An 18844-nucleotide genomic window follows, 5' to 3' on the forward strand; every position below is an offset into this window, starting at 1 on the left:
TCAGCAGCACATATCAGAAAGGAAAAAAAAAAAAAAGAAATAAAATAAGCAACAACAAAAAAAGGCTTTGAAACGAGTTCCAGAAATACATACAAGCATGTAATGCCACACGATTTTCAGCCTTGGGGGTCACAAGCACCTATGGGACCCTATAATCCAGAACAGGAACACATTGTGCATTATAGTGTTAACAGCAGCGACGTCCGGGTAGCTTTGCAACCCTCGAAGCAGGGAAGGGAAACAAATAACCTACCCCTTTCTTTGTAAATGCATTCATAATCTGTCATTTTACAGTGTAGAAAGTGCAATAATTTTCTTTTTTTTTTCTTTAGAAGATGTGGACTTTGAGGGTTTTTTCCTAGCGCAACAGACAAAACCTAGGATAGGTTTTGCAGCGTCCAAAGCAGAGAGAAGTCACTCAGATGTCATCAGGAGCAAGGGGATTTATTTAGCATTTGGTCTGAGACAAGATTTATATCTTAGGTGAAGTCTCTTTATGTGACCGACCTTCTGAGTAAATAATTCAGGGTAAAATCATACACTTAAAATACCAAAATATAGCAGTCTGCGAGAAGCCTTGTGTGATCAGCACTCCCTCTTAGACGCTCAGGCAGCTGCGGCATTTAAGACGTATGTTTGTGTCCAAACACAGAGAAAGGTGAAAGAAATTCCTATTTTTGTAGACGGAAATCTGAAGAGGGCGACTGAACTCTGATCTCGCAAGCCTTTAATTAGTCAACACATTACTTGACTGTTTAACATTAAGCAAATGTGGGTGTGTAATTACTGGGTTTCACAGTTCTGTCAGTCGCGCTCGTCCCTCGGTGCGGCGATAAGTGCAGTCAGCCACCTGATGCACGCTAATGTCGCTCGTCACAAGGCTGCGAATGGCCTGTCCCTGCCGCCCACGCCGGCTGTGCCCGGGGTATTGGCTCCTGATCCCGTGCTGGCATGCTAACACTTGGCAGGGGCTTCTGTCGTCCTTCTCAGGAGCGACTGGGAGACGATTTACTACAATACAAGAATAGGGTTGCCACATAAGTAGACTAAATTTATGTAAAAGGAGAAATTGGTCAGCAGTATTGCTGCTAATATCTTCTAGCGATTATCATCTTTGTGGCTGGAAAAGCACACAGCTACAGAAATGGGCAGAAACAGAAATCTGCTATGTTAATGTGGAGGTTGTGTTTTTGTGGTTTTTTTTTTTTTTTTTTTGGTTGTTTTCGGGTTTTTTTGGTTTGGGTTTTTTGTTTTGGTTTGGGGTTTTTTTTGTTGTTTTTTAGAGCACAAAACCACTGCTTCTTGGCATTTCCAGCTCCTTTGCATTAGCAAGTGAGTTGTTATTTTGATCTCCTGGCTTTCCTGCCACCTGTCCTGTATGGACGGACCTTGAGCTGACTTTAATTTAGCACCTTGGCCTGAAGTCCCTTTTTTGTGCATTAGACCCACTTATTTTTCTATCCATATACTTCAAACAAACAAACAAACAAACAAATACCACAAAAAAAAAAAAAACAACAAAAAACAAACAAACAAAAAAAAACCACAAGCAAACCAACCCACTCAGAAATAAAACAACAACCCCAAACTCTTCCAGCTGCAATGTGACACCAACATAAGGGACTTGACTGTGTTAAGAAAACTAGAAACGTTACTAGAGATTTATTGCGAATTAATGAGAGAGGGACAGGAAGACCCCAAAACCAAACGAACGACAAAGAGCTGAATACCTTTTGGGCTTTGGGGCATAAGTGATCTCTGTGAACTTCAGAGAGCACTCACCATTGCTGTAGGAAGGGACTGGAAGGCGTTGCCCAGATAATGCCGTTGTTAAACCGGAGAAAAAGTTTGGGTAAGGTTAGAGATGTTTTGCAGATGTCACCCTGTCTTTGTGGCTTGCTTTTTTAGAGTAAACCAGAAGCACGGTTTCCAGGGAGTGTATTGCCCTGTGTGCAGAGCCGGGATTGGAGTGGCAGTGACTCCGACTCTGCCTGTAGAATGCGGCCAGGAGCCACCTCGGTCTCTGACACACGCTTAAGGCCTTCTCCATAGACCCTCGGGGCACATAGCGACTTCTTTCACCGCCTGACAGCGAGAGCCTTGATGCTGAAAGCACTCGTGAAAAAAATATTAATAATTTTGGGGTTCTTCTTTTAATGTGCCTATTGTCATAGGCACTCATGGGACGTGAGGAAGGTTTAATGCTTTCAAAAGGGCTACAGGACAGATTTGGGTGTCTGTAATTTAGAATCAGAAAGTCAAGATGCTTTGAGGAAAATAGGGTTTGGATGGAAATTCAGAATATTTTGCTTCATGAATATTGGCAGTGCATTAATCTGCCACGTTTCAGACATTTCAAAGAAGCTTCAGACCGTTCTTCTCATAGGGGAGGGCTAAAAAAAAAGAGCTACACGTCTGGCTACATACAGGAAAATAATGCTTCTTAGATTTGAGTCTGCAAAACTCTGTGAAAAGGGTTACTGGAAGATCTGCCACATCTTCACCACACACAGTTTGACACATTCTTGTGGTGTGTTGGACTGTTGTGTGGGCCAACACTCTTACCAAAACCAATGTATTTATTTCAATTTAGTGAAATTCCCTTTTGAAAAAAGAGAGGAGAAAAGAAAAGAAAAAAGAAGAGAAAAGAAAAGAAAAGAAAAGAGAAAAGAGAATGTTTTCAACCTTAATTAAGAGCCACTTACAGTTTCAAGTCTGCTTCGGGCTACAGCTGCCTGACAATTTGGGGTGAAGGACAGAAGAGAGGAGCAAAACCTGCATCTAAAGGAAAAATGAAAAGAAATGGTGACTGAAGTTATTAAAAGCTTACTGTGATTTATTTCCCAAACCAGCCAAAGTGATTTTTCCACAGAAAGCTGCGAACATATGTGAAAAGGACAAATTTTAATACTGTATTTAAATACCATAATAAAAGGAAAACTCAACCAAACAAGAAACCATCTCTCATGCACGTTTGTTTCCTGGGTTTATGTATCTATGTTTTAAACATGTAATTTTTTTTCCAAATTAAAGTATCAAGAATGTCCTTATTCTGAAGTATCACCTATTTCAGAATTACATCATTTTCCTCACGTACAGTTAGGAGAGGAGTGAAGAGAGTGACAGGATGGATGTTTTAGGTACATTTCTTACAATTGAAGACTGTTTGAAAAGTAAAATGGGAAGACTAAGAAACTAGGAAGTAGACTATTTTACTAAATATTAAGGGTCTGAATGCCTTTTGATTCAAGACTCACTAATAGTGCACAATTACTAAGTCGATTTTTGCCAAGGAGGCTGCTCTCAAATCTCATTGATTGAGGCAGTTTGCATCTATTTTATCTTTCACGGGTACAAACATAAGTGTCTTTAATTGTAACTTGAAAACAGACCCAATTTAATTTCCCGTCCTCGTGGAAGACAGGGTAATCAGTAGGCAAGTCTGCCACTTCGGCCCCTGTCCCCTCTTCCCCGGTGCTCAGCTCCACAGCTTTATCTTAGGAAGCAAACGACCCAGATCACCGTTACCTCCTCCCCCCGATTTAAGCAATAGACATAATTAATTTATCAGTCCCATCCCACAACCGGACTCAGTACTAACATCTAAATGGAAAGGTCTTTTTTTCCCCAAGTTTAATGACAGGGTGCCCATTTCTCAAGCACGGAGATGTTTCTACCTCTAGACGAGATGACATCGACCCAGGGGTTTCTTTAGGAGAGAAAAAGGTAAGATTCTGGGAGGTACGGATGAAGGTGCCGCTGTGGCAGAGTGCCGAGTGGGCTTCTCCCGGCCGGCCTCCCCCTTTGGAGGCTTGTGTCGTAATTTTTCACTTACTTTGAATCCTGATTTACAGCTCTTGCTCTCCGCAGCGGAGATCTGCTACACCGCCACCCCCTCGACCCGGCACAGCGAGACAGCTACAGGGACACGAAAGGCATTCTGTCCCAGGAGATGTTTAAACCAGCACTTATCCACCCATCTCATCAACGAATCCCTGCTTCCATTAAAAAAGGAGCAAACCCTAACATACTTCAGCAGGTGCTTTCATAGATACTTTTAGTATTTGAACAGTAAAATGCATCTTTTTTAAAATTCAGTCATATTAATCAGCTCTATAAGAAAGCACCTATAAAGTGAAAAAAAATAAATCAAGAGCCCGAAGTAGGCAGTTACTGAAGGCTTAAAATTTTTCTCTATAACTGAAGCAGGAGAAACATAGGAAGACTCTTCACAAAGCGTGAGAGGACCTCACACTTAGTGCACGGGACACTTGCAAAAGTAGTTTAAAAAGCAGTAACAATAATATTACAAAGGACGATAAGACCTCTTGGTGGAGATGTCAGAGACCAGTTTTATTATTTTCCCTTTATTGTAAAAGTGCAAAATCATTCTGTACAAACCCATCATATAAAACACAACGCTCTGTAAAACATACAAAAGCATGTGGATCTCTAACAAGATCTCAAAAATTATATTCTCCGTGTGCCCCTAGTATCATGATTCCACCTCAGTAACAGTTTTATAGGTCACGGTCGGACAGTGATGGTAAGACCTGCACCACCTGGACAGCGAGATGGCACATAACCTTTTTAAACCTCGAGCAGGTCACGGATACCCTGTCAGTTCTCAAGATTCAAATAAATTACATAAATAGGAGCGGGGCCGGGCGCTTCCCTGCCAGTGTCCGTGCCGTGCCCCAGCGAGCCCCTCACAAGTCGGGGTAGCCGCAGTAGTAGACGGCGCTGCTGGCGTCCGACACGGCCGACGAGATGGGACCCGCGCCCTCGGGCGACGCCAGCGCGGCCGCGTCGTGGCCGCTGTAGGGCAGCCCCAGCTCGGGCTTGCAGGCGAAGCGCAGGTACTGTTCGAACTCCGTGCGGTCCACCTCGCCCAGCAGCTCCTCCGGCCGCAGCTGCTCCAGCTGCTCCCGGCACGGCGCCGTCTCGGGCGGCGGCGACGGCTGCCCCAAGGCCCCCGGCGGCGGCGGCGGGCCGCGCCCCGGGCCCGGCGGCTGGCACTGCCCGTAGAACGCGTGCAGCGGCGCCGGGCAGCCCAGCAGCCCCTGCAGCGACCCGCCCGCGCCCAGCGCCTCCCCGGGCGGCAGGTGCCGCCGCAGCGACGCGCCCGACGGGCTCTCGGACGCCGCCGGGTACTCGGCGGCCGCCGGGTGCGGGCCGTAGCCGTAGGGCCCCAGCGCGCACTCCTCCTGCAGCCCCGCCGCGAAGAAGGGCGCCTCGCTCTCCGCCGCGTCCAGCGGCGACGGGTCCGGCGTCGGCAGGCTGTAGCCGTCGAACGCGGCGCCCAGCGGCGGACAGTCCCGGTAGTGGCCCGCGCCCGCCGCCGCGTAGCCCTGCTCGCCGTACGCCAGTCCCAGGCCCTCCACGCACATCCTGCCACCGCCGCCGGCCACCTCGCTGCCCAGCCCGGGCCCCGCCGCCGCCGCCGCCGCCTCCGCCAGGCCGTGCTGCAGGAAGCCGCTCTCCACCCGCTTCAGGCGCTTCACCTGCTTCCGCCGCCGCGGCCGGTACTTGTAGTTCGGGTGGTCCTGCATGTGCTGCACCCGCAGCCGCTCCGCCTCCTCCACGAAGGGACGCTTCTCCGCCAGCGACAGCGCCTTCCACGATTTACCTGCACCCACGGACACCGTCAGACCGCCCGCTCACCGACCGGCACCCACGCCCGCTCCCGGCGACACCGACACCGCCCCCGCCCGCAGCCCGCAGCCCCAGCCCCGCCCGGCTGTGCGCCATCCTCGCTCGCCTTCGGACGCGACCGCCACCCCGGGACCCCGGCCCGACAGCCCACGGATCCCCCCGCCCGCCGCCCACACCCCCGACCCCGAGCTTCCCCCGGGCCCCTCGCCCTGCGGATCCGCCCCAGGGGATCCCGCGCCCGCCCTTGCTCACCCAGCATCTTGCTGAGCTCGGCGTTGTGCAGGTCCGGGTTTTGCTGCGCCAGCCGCTTGCGCTCGTCCTTCGCCCACACCATGAAGGCGTTCATGGGACGCCGGATCCGCGCCTCGCCCTTGCTCCGGCCGCCCGACGGCCCCGACGCCGCCGCGCCGCCCTTCGCCTTCGCCTCGCCCAGCGGGCTCAGCGACTCTGCCCACGGGCACATGGCCGGCATCATGATGGGCAGCGAGCACCGCCCCTGCCCCTGGTCGTCGCTGCTGGCGTAGCCCGCATCGGGGCTGCTCATCTCGCGCCGGGACGGGACGGGACGGGACGGGACGGGACGGGACACGCTGCGCTGCCGACCGCCGCCACAGCCGGCAGCTGCGGCCAGCCCACGGGACACACTCGGCACTCGGACCCCGCTCGCTGCTGCCGGAGCCGGCCCCCGGGCCGGCCTATTTGAGCCGCGGCGCGGCCAATGGGGCGGCGGGGGCGGGCGCGCAGCCGGACGGCGGCCGTGGCTCCCGCGGCGCTGCCCCGCGGGGCGGCCCCCGCCGCTCCTCCCGGCGCGGCGGGGGCCGGCACCTGAGCGCATCGCGGGCTCCGCCGCGGCCAGCGCCGCCCCCGCCCCCGCGGGACCCGTGCCGGGTGTGGCTCGGGGCACCGGCAGCGCGTTCGACGCCACCGGCTTCAGCCCTGCCCTCCGCAAGGGCAGCGCAGAGGCCCACGAGGCTGTGCGCTAATGGACATCCCTGAGCGGAGCAGGTCCGAAGCGGGGGAAAGGGACAGAGTCTTTACAGCTGTGCCGAGATACCCTGTAACACTCTTGAGAGGCACAAACGGCTTCTTCTGCAGGTATATTTGGGATGTAGCGTGGTAATGAGAAGTCAAGTCATCATCTGTGCCTCACACAGCAGCTTCTTAGCCTCTAGCGCTACCTGAGCATATTTCCCCTCGTAAGCTCATGAAAGAGCTCACCTCCCTAGACAGTAGGATGCTGAACCCAGAGTAAACCCTATGATACATATCCTCTCCCACTTTTTCGTGCTTCCTAATAAAGCTCTTCAGTGTCTTTCAAAAGCATAAATATTCCATGCAGTTATTATTAGTACCTTGAACTTTGCAGTACTCATTGCTTGTTGCTTTACGTTATCAGGATTTCTCTGATTTGCCCAAATAAATAAACTGTAATTACAAACAGATGTTTGAAAAATGTACATCTCTTCAGAATACACAGAATTTTATCTCAGCACCATTTATGTTCTCCTTTGGCATACAAACTAATGTAGAATACGGAGTTTTCACGGACGCTTTGGTTAATATTTGCATTGTTATGTGGTGCTATTAAATGCATCGATGCTTATTTGAGAAACCGCTCAGCTTTAAACGGAAGATCAAAGGAATTTATTTTGTTAAGGACACCTTTGTTTGGGTAGCCACTTTGATCAAATAAACCAATATTGTAAGAATTCTCGCTGAAATTAAATGGGTGAAGTCAGAATAACCATTAACGTATTCTAACATTGAATTTCCTGTTTCGCACTGCGTAAAGCCTGCTCCTTTACACTTGACGGACAGATGCTTTAAAAAGAAGGTCGCAGTAGCGGACAGGAGCTGCCAGGGACTAACACAGGTAAAGACAATTTTCCAGTCATTTCTACATTTAGCTTTCTGCTCCCTAGTGCTTTTTAGAGATTATAAACAAGCTGTATGTTTCCAGCATAATAGTATAGCATATTTATCCCTGCAAGGATTCGAAACTATTATCAAAATACGAGATCTGCCTAAACAAAACCAAAAAATGTCAATTTTCTTTTCCTCCGTTCAAACACACGTGCTTGTTCAACATAGAGGTAGCTATTCTAACAGCCCTGCTTTTCGTCCTTATATTACATGCTGTAAAAAGCAGCGAAGGTGAAAACAGTGGTCATACATATATGTGTGTTTAAATTAATCTCAAACTATTATATAATAACACCATTTTTGCAAAAGTATTATGCACTTAGAATTGATTATAAAATAAATTACCGGTGACACTGCACTTGCAAAAGGCGACCGTCAGCCCAGAATTGGCGGTAATCAGTAACGCTCGTCAGGAATAAAGTGCTTTTTCACTCGTTTTTAGTCCAGTGCCTTTAGGACACTACCTTAGGGCATACCTGGGTAAGGCTGGTGTACTAATGGCTTTAGTTTTATGGCTGAAGTTGTGACATTTCCCGACCCGACGTGCCGGGACTCAGAGCCCTCAATCCCACAGGCCATCCGCCCCGAGACAGGTCACGCACCGACGCACGGCCGATACCCAGAGAAAATTCTGAATTAAACAGTATCAGAATCGTGTTTAAAGAACTCATGTGTGAGGAAAGCATGTGTATTTTTCCCTGCGGATAACAGAGTACTCAGCTGAGGGAATAAGCAACATAAACCCAAGCAGGCAGCAACGCGCTGCTCTAAGGGAGCCGGTCCGTTTCCATTGCTTCCCAGAGCAGCTCCCAGCTCACGCCGCATTATTGACTCGGACAAGACTAACCCAGCCAGGAGTTTAAACCGTAGGAGAGAGTATTACCTTTCTTTAACCAGTTGATCTTGTTAAAACGTCAAAATTTCCCTTTCACTCTAATTAGCAGAAACATTTTCGTAAGCCAAGGGGAAAAATCCCGCAGGGGCTCTTACTGAAACAGTTCATCGAGTAGAGGGACTGCTTGCACATAAAGCTTGCAGCAATTTTTAGGGCTGTCACTTTCAGCAGAAAGGAAAAATGTTTTTCTGTATAATGAACATGAGGTAATAAACTAAGCAACTATAGTCGACTTTGTTTGGGAGATTTGTTGAAACCGTTTCTACAGCTCATTGATCTGGGATCAAAGAAAGAAAGGTGTGTTTTGAATCTCAGCCGAGAAAGTAAAAGCTCCCTGGTTTGTACAGAAAATGTTGGCAGTTTGTGACCCTTCAAGTGCCCCTGGCGTCATAAACGGATTATCTCCCTTCTTTTCTAGCATTTTATTTTTAATGTTTGGCTATTTTCGAATTGTAACTCTAAAACACACAGCACTGCCCTGCTTCTGGGTCCAGTCGCCCTTTTTCCTTAGGCTTCACTTCCCCGCAGCGTTTAATAGGGAGCTTCTTCTGACACTCCTGAAACCTCCGTGGTCGCACGACTCCTGGGGTCATTCGTTAACTTTCCCAACCTAACAATGCCACCGAGAGTTCATCCTTCTGATTTATTGACCTTTTAAACCCGCCGGTACACAGCGCGGGGGCGCGGAGTGGGGATCCTCCGCCGAGAGATGTGTTTCTATTTCAGGTCCATTACAGAATGCGGTGTTGGAAGTGGTGCTCCCAGCGTTATCAGAGCCGACCACAAATGCCACATGAAAAGCAGCAAACATCCGGAGGGTTTCCTGCAAATCGAGCAGTTTCCCAAGACAAGAGCCTTTTTTAAAAAACCGTGTATTTAAAGACAGCACACTATGCCTCTTCAGAGCGATTCAAAACCACTAAATGAAAGCAGCCGAGCCCGACAGCGCTGCATAGTACAAGAAATCTCCCCGAATGAAGACTTTTTGGGACTTTGCTTTAGGAAAGTGAATGTATTACAAAGGCCCTGGTCAGGAAGGACCCACTATTGAATGGAAAAAAAATCAAAACCCCAAAAATCAAAAATATCCCTTTCAGAAACTCTAACTATGGAAACACCATTAATTGTACAGCAAAACAATAGTCCCCAGCATCTAGAAAGTTACTACTTCGCCTGCCTCACTTTAATCTACAAGTTGCTTTCCAGCAAATGCACACAGACCTGAGGAAAGCTTGAGGCTCTCAACTGCCCTGAGCATCCGAAGCGGAGCCGCTTGGCTGGAATCACGTCCCGTCGCCGCGGGCTCGGGGACAGGCAATTGGCTGTGGGACAGCACGGCCTCGCACAGCGAGCTCCCTGCATCTGTGCGCGCCTGCCTGGGGGGGTGTTAAGCAACGGTGTCCCCGCATTTTGGGACTGAAGGGAGTCCGGAGGGGGGAGCGGGACGTGCGCGACTCCCATTCCGAGGTAAGAATGCTTTTGCCTCCCGGCGGACACGACGTTCCCCTGCCAGGTGATGTGCCCGGCCGGCAGGCTGGGGCCAGCCTTGGGCCCCGCTGTTGGCCCGCTCGGCTCTTTCCCCCGGTGCTCCCGCTGGCTCCCCTTCGGGACGGCTCGCCCTCCCGCAGCCCTTGGATGCCGAATTGAAGCGGGAAGTCTGAAAGAGGTTGGAGAGAAATGTCGTGCATTTGTCTAGACGGGGGTACCGGGCTCAGCAGCAACCACCCCCCTTCCCGGGGTAGTGCAGGGATTGCGGTGCTTCCCTTTGGGCAGGCTCAGCCCTGGGTCTGGCAAACGCGCAGGAGGAGGGAGAGCCGCGGACTACCGTCCTATTTCTCTCATCCTTTTTCCTTGGTGCTAGGAAATACATTCTTTATACATATACATATGCATACATCTTGCCTTCCATCGTTCTTTCAACTACGTGGTGCCATGTACCGTGCCCGTGGCACTGCAGTGAAGGACGGTCAGAAAACTTCCTAGTCAGAAGGAAATGGCTTTGCAATGAAGGTACTGGTGAATTCTGATGGTACACGTCCCGGAGGACCTGCAGCGCAGGAGAGAGCCTGGACCGTGGCTGCTCCTAGGAAGGGGTTAACTCTCGCCGACGTGGCTGCTTGGGCTTGGCTCTCACGCGCCTGTAACGCCTTCCCTGCCCCCTTCCGAAGGCAGAAACCAAACGTATGGGAACCAGTGGGAAGGGACATGCTTAACTGGTACGAGTGCTCGGTACTTCTGCAATACCTCTTCCAGACGGACGACATGTGGACCCAAGCAAAGTTTGAATGACTTTGAAATAACATTATTTGCATGAGTAAAGCATAGAGGTGACCCTTCTCTCGAACAGCTAACAGCATAATCTTGACCTAAGTCTCATCACCCTTTTTACAAATAAATTTACATACTTCTTTAATATAAAGATAAATTAATGGGACTGATATCACAGATCTATTGCATATTCCTTTGTCAACAGTTTGTATACATGAGTTTCCAACTTCATTCTGACTTCTGTGCCCTTTGGTTTGAGAATGAGTTGTGTATACCGTGTAGCAGTACAGTAGCTGACACCAGCCTACACTTGAATTTCCAAGAACAGATGTCCTGTTGCTTTAAATATTTAAGTATATACAAGTCATTAAATAAAATATAATTAAAAAAAAAAAAAAGGAAAAAAAGGAATGCTTTATACAATGCTGGACCCACTCCAAAAGTTCAGAGATCTGATTTGACCTCGGCAATTTGGCCCAGCCTCTGTATTTATGCTATTTTATGTCAGTGGAGCTGTGGAGCTACTGCTAACTTGTTTTACTGTAAGATTTATTCTGACATGCTAGGTACCAAAGTGATGGACTAGTCAAGGACAAGTCATGTAACTGTAGAATTAAAAAGTTGACCCCAGTAACACTGAAGTGAAAAAAAAAAAGCTTCACTGGCATCACTCAGCTCCTAGAATATTCTTAATAAGGCCAGAAGACTGAATATCATAGATATTCTCTAGAAGGTGGGTTTTACACTATATATAATGTGTTTGCAGTCTTGTAATAAATATCTATACATTTCTTTATTTAGTAGGCAGCAGTATTTTACAGTAGTTTCAAAGGGTGAAGTTCTTTGTCTTAGCCAGAATAAAAGTGTTTTATTATACAAATGAGAAAGTACTTGGACTTGGAACTGGGCAGTTACTTCTAACATGCTAATTACTTATTGTCACAGAAGACATGATCAGTGATTAAGCATAAGAGAATAATCCTATGCTAGCTATGTAGGAGAAGTAAGTTAGAAGCACTAATAGAAATACTAAATCAACATCAACACCTTCCCTTTGTAGTTCTGATGACTCAGCAGTGGTGAGCAGGTAAGATCAGACAGAAATTAAGAGTGGATTTAGCAACACTAAAGATGGATAAAACCTTTTTCTGAAACGGACAATATGATACATTTATTTTAAAATAAATTAATAATCCATGAAATTAGAAGCAATGTTAATGTTGTTTAAAAATACCTGTTCTGTTACCTGATAAAAATTCTCTATAATCAAAACATAGGAATACAAAATTTGATATTGATTAGCAAATTAAAAAACCAAATTGCTTAAGGTTTTAATTTTTCAATGTGCCCAGTGGAAATGTTCTGGATTTTCATCATATCTTTGCAATTATATTCAGTGACTAAGTGTATAACAGATGTTATATAACTTGACATTTATTTAGTTAAATAAACTACAAAAAGAAAAAGACCTCACTTATCAGGCAGTTGGAAGGTTTGAGAAATTAGTTTGGTTTAATTTCTTGATAGCTGCAGCTGTTTTGTTTTATCATATTTGTTTTCTTTGAGTGATCTTAATGGAGAAAGTGATTTTTAATTTTCATATTAATTATTTTCTTATTCGTTTATTAATATTAATTAAAATCTCAATTAGGTTTCATTTAAATACAATTTAAAGTTGCAGATTATAACAAAAAGATCTGTATATATTCTAAGTCCAAAGCAGTCAATCTGATCATCTTTCTAACACTACCGCACTCAGTGCTTTCACTGACACATGTCTGCTTTCTCTATTGGGCACAATGAAGTCTACAATTTCCCTGCCTAGAACAATTAATATTCAGTATTCTGAACACCTTTGACTGCCACTGAGCTGTGAGAGAGAAGAAAACAGCCCCTCGTGGGATGGGATCATGCCTGGCACAAGAAATAACAACATAAAAAAGACAGCTAAGATTCACAAGCCTCCAAGATAAGGTGGACAATGCAGGTGGGTGGTTTTTTTTGATCCAGTCATTATTTCCTGGGCTTGAGGTGTGTTCGGAATTACCTAGCTGCAGTTCAGCAGTCACACCTATTTCACTTGCCTGGCCTATTTCTGTTTGAATAAAATCCAAGGCTGAGAAGCTCCCTTTCCTCTTGCTTTGTCCCCTTAACATCACCTTTTTATCTTCACAACACCCTTTGAAGGGTATTTACTGAAAGGATGAGACAGTGGTTATCACACAGAACTGAAAACTTAAAAAAAGAAGACTAGGAATTTCAATAAACTTTCTCTGTAGCTAGATCAAGGACTAGAGATCCTCACTCCTACTGCAAACAACCTGCAAGATCTAAGACGATTTCTACCCAGCTATCTCCAGTTTACCTGTTCCATTAAGATAGGATGCCTGTTTAACTGAGTTCTAGAGGAAAGTTGCACAAAACATGCAATTTAGAAACTTTACCTCAATGACAAATTTAATGGCCTTTTCAGTTTTTAAAAAAATTAGTCAAGTCTTGTTTAGGAGACAGTTTCTGTAGGACTATATGTACAGTGTCAACAGACCTCTACCATCACAGCCTGAAGAAGTTTGAATTGAAGAAGCAAGGTGGATTACTAGACAATTTTAGTTTCTGGGTTTATGTGTATAAATACACTTGCCACAAAAGGACTGCATATTCATGCTTCTTCGGTCATCACATTTGATCACATCAGCATCCTGCAAAAAGTAAAGGTATTGAATCACTCAGCACAGGATGAAAGGAAAAATACTTAAGAAATATTAACCATCTACAGAGGCCAGAGTTGGAACTGAAGCACACCAAAATTATCTGATACAAATGTAATACCTAATTTTCCATAGGCATCTCTTTGCAGCAGTCTCCTAGCCTTCCCTCCCAGCTGGTGAAAAGTTGCAAGATTTATATTGCAAGCCCTCTGCTACTCCAGGAAATCAAGACGACAAGTGTTGACAGTTGCTAGGATCACATTATGTGTCAGTACACACAAGCGCACAAGCACCGTGAGGGTACCATTTGAAAACAAAATCTGAACTAAGACAACCCAAAACACGAAGGTAGTTCCGTTGACAACCACTTAACCACTCACCAGAGGGAGCCCATTTTCGCCAAAAGCCCACATTTGTAGTAGAGCCAGCCTGCCGGGTACTCAGAACAACCCCGTCAAAAACACTACAGCTGCTGGGAGGAGTAGCTGCCAACTAAGGGAGGCACACGGACATACTGTGAACAGGAAAGGACAGAGTGTAAAAGGTTTTTGTAGCTGCTTGGTTAGTACTTTTTGCAGCACAAAATGTTCTTTATTGAAGAAGTTGCTAACTTGGACTTTCAAATGGGATACGTCTGGGAGAAACCAGTAATGTATCTACAGCATGTCACTGACAGCGGTAAACATTTGATACTGTCCTAGGTAGGCTTCTTGTTACTATTTGTTAGACTGTATTCATGATATATTGCCATTGAATACTTTAACCCAAGTTCTTGCAAGAAAACTATTGCTTATTTCAATAGAAAAATAAAATCTTTTCAAAGAAAGACCCTTCTCACTTTACCTTTCCTCAAGGGGAGAATCAACCTTCTAATATATTAGTGTATCTCATACATTCTTTAAAGTCCAACTGTAAAACTTTAGTAATATAATTTGCATTTCACCTAAGCACAGAATTAAGTCTGAGCTCATAGCTAACACTGGAACATGTCCTGCTCAGAAAGGACCTGCAGCTCCTTCCAGGGCCAGACTGTGTGTGAACACAATGTTTGGAACAGGGCATGATACAGAGGTCCCTTGGCAGCTTTCAGAACCTGGCAGAGCTGTAAAAGTGGGGTTTTTTTTGTGTTGCTGGGTGGTTTGGTTTTTGGTTTGGGTTTTTGTTTGGCTTTTGTTGTTTTTTTTTTTTTATCTTTAGTCAGGTAAACACAAGATCTGTTTAGCAGCAAAACTCCCCTGCTGCCCCTCTAAACAGCAAAATCTTGCTAGCAAACAGGAAAATCTTGCTAGTGAAGACATAGTTACATCAGTAAGCATGTGCTTCTGGCACTAGAAGATTATCAACAGTTTCATACCTTCTGATATCTGTCTTTTCATTTTCTTAATAGCATGAGATATTATTAAGTTACTACTTTTGCTTTTGGAGTCTTCTATGTTCATGTTTGTTTCCTAATCACTGATTAATGCATTTACCCAGCGCTTTTCACAGATACTGTGAGGCAGCAATCAGTAGATGCCACAGCACAGACCCCAACTACTGATAAGTAAAAATCAAGCCCCATTGATTATTTCCCCTCCATGGAAGGCATATTTGTTGGTGCAGTCACTTTTAAGATTTCCCTTTCAGGTTTGCAATAGTGCAGCCACACATTTTTTTGCCACTGGTCAGACTAATTCAATAGCAAAATCCAAGCAACAAATATTTGATCAGGGTAAGTAATTATACTACATAAATTGCTAATTAATAGCTGTACAATTTTTAAAAACTATTTCTCAGAATTTTCTTTGCAGTCTGTAGCTTCAGAAACATCCTGAAATACAGTCAACTAATTTTTATTTAAAGGTGTGATTACAGAACTCAGGCTGGGTCTATCACCTGTTTTTAGAAAGGTTCCACATTAATAGGGACTCATTGGTCCATCACAGATACTGAATCTTAACACACCGCTGGCTAGACATCAGCCTACCAGAACTTCACATTACAGCAGCACCAAGTTAATCTGAAGTTGACACAAGAAGATAAAATAAAGATATTCACATACTCAATTACATACAGGAATGATTATGGAATCTGGGAAATCCCTTTGTCAGGTGCATACAGCTTTTTGGCTCAGAAGAGCTCTTAGTGTTAAGCACACACAAAATGGTAAAATATTCCACGGGCAATCTTTACAATAAAGAATTATGTTACAGATCTTTTGGTGGTATGATTATTGATTTTATGCATGTCTTTATAAACCACAGCCTTTTGTGTCAACGTGGCTCAATGTGAAATTTCAAATTTCCTGTTTCAAAATTACCATAGCAACTACTTCTGCTCATAGTTACCTCTAAATGATTAGTAAGCATGTATTATTATCCAAAGAGAAAAATTACTCAAAACCATTTTTCCTCTGCTAGTGAATTTCAATAAAATAGAAATTCAAGAAACCAGTATTTGAAAACGGGTAGATAGTGATATATGTTCAGATGCTCTCTGAAGCAGAAGATTACTTGCACAGCCTTTGCAAAAATACTCTCCCAGCTTACTACAGGTGTACTTTCACATGTTGAATTGATTGGATTAAAATCATAGTGACCAGAGGAGGTATAGGACATGTATTTTTTCCTATAGTGCCATAGTAAAAAACCGGGGTTTTAATGTAGTGCTATAAGCAGTGAGTGTTTAGATAGCTGTAATGATGCAGGTTACAAAAACTTCTAATGTAATACTGAGGTATACAGATGTCCAAGATGTATACTTAATTAGGATTAAAACAAACTTTTTATTTTAAAGACAAGGACACAGATTTCTGATTATTGGCTGCTTTCACAAATGAGATTATTGCTCCTCTTCACCCACACAACAAGAGTTTATAGGTTCACATGTATTTAATGTGATTTCATGAACAGAATAGCCATGCATTAAAGTAATTATTTTTATAGTTGTAAGTCAGAATCTATCCAACAACACTGAAATAAGAGGTGAGTAGAAAGACATATTTGTATGACAAAATTTGATAGAAATACTGTGAAAAAATACTTTGCCATCTCTGCAAATACCAGTGATATAACTTAGTCACAGATTAATATATTTCAACAGAAAGAATTTAAGTAATAATAATGTGAATTAAATACAGTACTTGGCACTAAAAATAATTTGGACATACCACTAGGAAGATCACAAAGTGTTCAAGGTTGCATTTTGAATTTCAGCCAGAATCAATACATGTTATCCTAGTTGTTTTACAAGTGTAATACATTCACTAGGGAAAATTGTCTTTCAAGAACTAATTATTTTCCACTGCTCTGGTAAAAGTAATTAAAAATGGATAAACAGCTTGAATCTTTAAAGAAGGGTTAGCTGTGAGGTTAACAGTATTAAGATGATTCTCCAGAAAGTAACAAATCAAAATCAATTCTATAAATTTCACAACAACAAATTATTAAAACCCCAAAGTTCTTGATTTCAAGTATTTAAATCATTTTTCTGGTAAACCTAAGAGGAGGAGCTCTGGCCACACCTCAGTTCCATGGAATAACTGCAAGGGTAACTGAAAAATTACACAGGAAGGAAGAAGCTGATTTCTTCCATTTCAGAAGATTTTCAAGAGTCTACAACTGAGCAGTCCAAGATCACAGAAGCAGTTGCAGCTTCAACCCTTTGTCACAAGTCAAATGGCCATTTTATTAAGAATTAAAGCAAGACTCAAGGACATACGGCACTCTTTGAGAATTCCTATACAACTGAAACACTAGATTATCAACAAGAAGTGATGTTTATCAGGCCTCTGCTTACTGCTCCTACCTTGTAACTAAGGGCATTCTGAAAAAAAAAATGGATTAATGCCTTTTGTTTCTAACACAGTTTTTTTTTATATCATCTCACTCCAAAGAGCATTTAAATACTATTTTTCACCCAACAAATGCTTTACAACGATATGTCAGCATTACTAACACTGTTCTGGACCTTTGGGAATTCAGGACAAAAAAATGTTCTAGCTAACTTGTCCAGAGTCACAACAGAGCAGAAGGCAGCCATGGATCATGTGCTTATCCCTTTTTCTTCCCCAGTTTTAGTTCCATGCTGAACTAGTTTAGTTTTTTTTTAGTTCCATGCTGCACTAAAAGGGACTGGCTTTAGACTCCCTTTCCCCTGCATTCCTATTAAAACTCTGGCAGAATCAGAACATCATTAGGAGTCTTTAGCATATTTGTCTTTGGTGGGGTGCCTGGTGAGGGATTAGCAATAACAGGTTGATTACAGTCAATTGGGAAAAGGGTAAATCAATAGTCCAAAAGAAACTGAGTCATGCTTCACTTCTACTAAATATCCTGTGAGTTGTTCTGGAACTGCACCTTACCTCTCCTTTCTTTTAAGTTTAATTACCTTTTTCCATATTGAGGCTAGAAAACTGCAAAGTTGCAAACAATGCACATGGAACAAAAATGGCATTATATTTTATATATACACTATAGGATATAAATCACTATTTACTGTATACTACATTTGACTACATAACCAGTACTAATGTATCTATTTTTTCCATTATTTTCACTACAAAAAGCACAAGGGCAGGCTGAAGACTGATTTTAAAACTGTACCAACATCTCTGATTACAAGAAAAGCAAACTAGCAAACGACTAGTCAGCTAACTTTTTATAGTTACACTACTACTGCTGTCTAAGTACTGCTGACTAAGTATGGGTGAAATTCCAATTTAGATAATTTCTTTTGTCTCTTTTTAGTTTTGTTTACACAGTGACTTCATACTGCCTTATTTCAGGCTCTTGAAGGGATTTGAAATAGTTTGTTAAAGATAAGTAGGAAGAACTCCCAAGAAAAAAAAAAAGGTGTCTTTTTTATATTTTTAACCTCTGGGTAATTCCAGTTGTGAATTACTAAATGGCAGTTATACCCCCCTTCCAAGCAACAACTACATACAACTACATATAAAATTTCCTTTAAATACAATTTGCATGGAAATGTTGAATCCTTCCTCTATAAATACATATAGTCATTAGAGATACATGTTGTTTGCACTAAGTTTCACAGATATCTTTTTTCCTCTGTAGCAAATCTTACGTAGAGAAGAATTTCAACACTAAATGAATTATATGTATTTTCTTTGCAAAACGAAAATCAGACATTGTTTATCAGCGGTTCACTATCAAAATGGAAGTATTTCTAGATTAACGTTTTATATGGATCAGTCAGTTGTAAAAATAAACTTTTTCCCAAGCTGATTGAAGAGGGTATATACTTATTAAACTTACAAACTTCCAGAAAGTGAGGAGGGGCGTAAAGGAATTTCAGGAACATGACTAATTAAATTATCTTAAAATTTACAGATGGCCTAAACAAAGTAAGATAAAACTCAACATGAACAGATTCAAGGTATTTTAGTAAGGCTGGA

General features: G+C 43.8%; 1 protein-coding gene and 1 long non-coding RNA gene across 2 annotated transcripts; both read right to left on the bottom strand.

The window, feature by feature from the left end:
* Positions 1 to 4328: 4328 nt before the first annotated feature.
* LOC137473062 (transcription factor SOX-17-like) lies at positions 4329 to 6328 on the bottom strand. The gene is made up of 2 exons (XM_068188734.1): positions 5908 to 6328; positions 4329 to 5629 (listed from the first exon to the last, which is right to left on the bottom strand). The coding sequence occupies exons 1-2, from the start codon at positions 6197 to 6199 to the stop codon at positions 4710 to 4712; spliced, it is 1212 nt and encodes a 403-aa protein (XP_068044835.1). The 5' UTR covers positions 6200 to 6328; the 3' UTR covers positions 4329 to 4709.
* A 2612-nt stretch (positions 6329 to 8940) lies between these two features.
* On the bottom strand, positions 8941 to 14031 carry LOC137473065 (uncharacterized). The gene is made up of 2 exons (XR_010998586.1): positions 13571 to 14031; positions 8941 to 9296 (listed from the first exon to the last, which is right to left on the bottom strand). It is a non-coding gene; the product is annotated as an uncharacterized lncRNA (long non-coding RNA).
* Positions 14032 to 18844: the final 4813 nt, after the last annotated feature.

This window comes from Anomalospiza imberbis, chromosome 1 (assembly GCF_031753505.1).
Source record: "Anomalospiza imberbis isolate Cuckoo-Finch-1a 21T00152 chromosome 1, ASM3175350v1, whole genome shotgun sequence".
NCBI lineage: Eukaryota > Metazoa > Chordata > Aves > Passeriformes > Viduidae > Anomalospiza > Anomalospiza imberbis.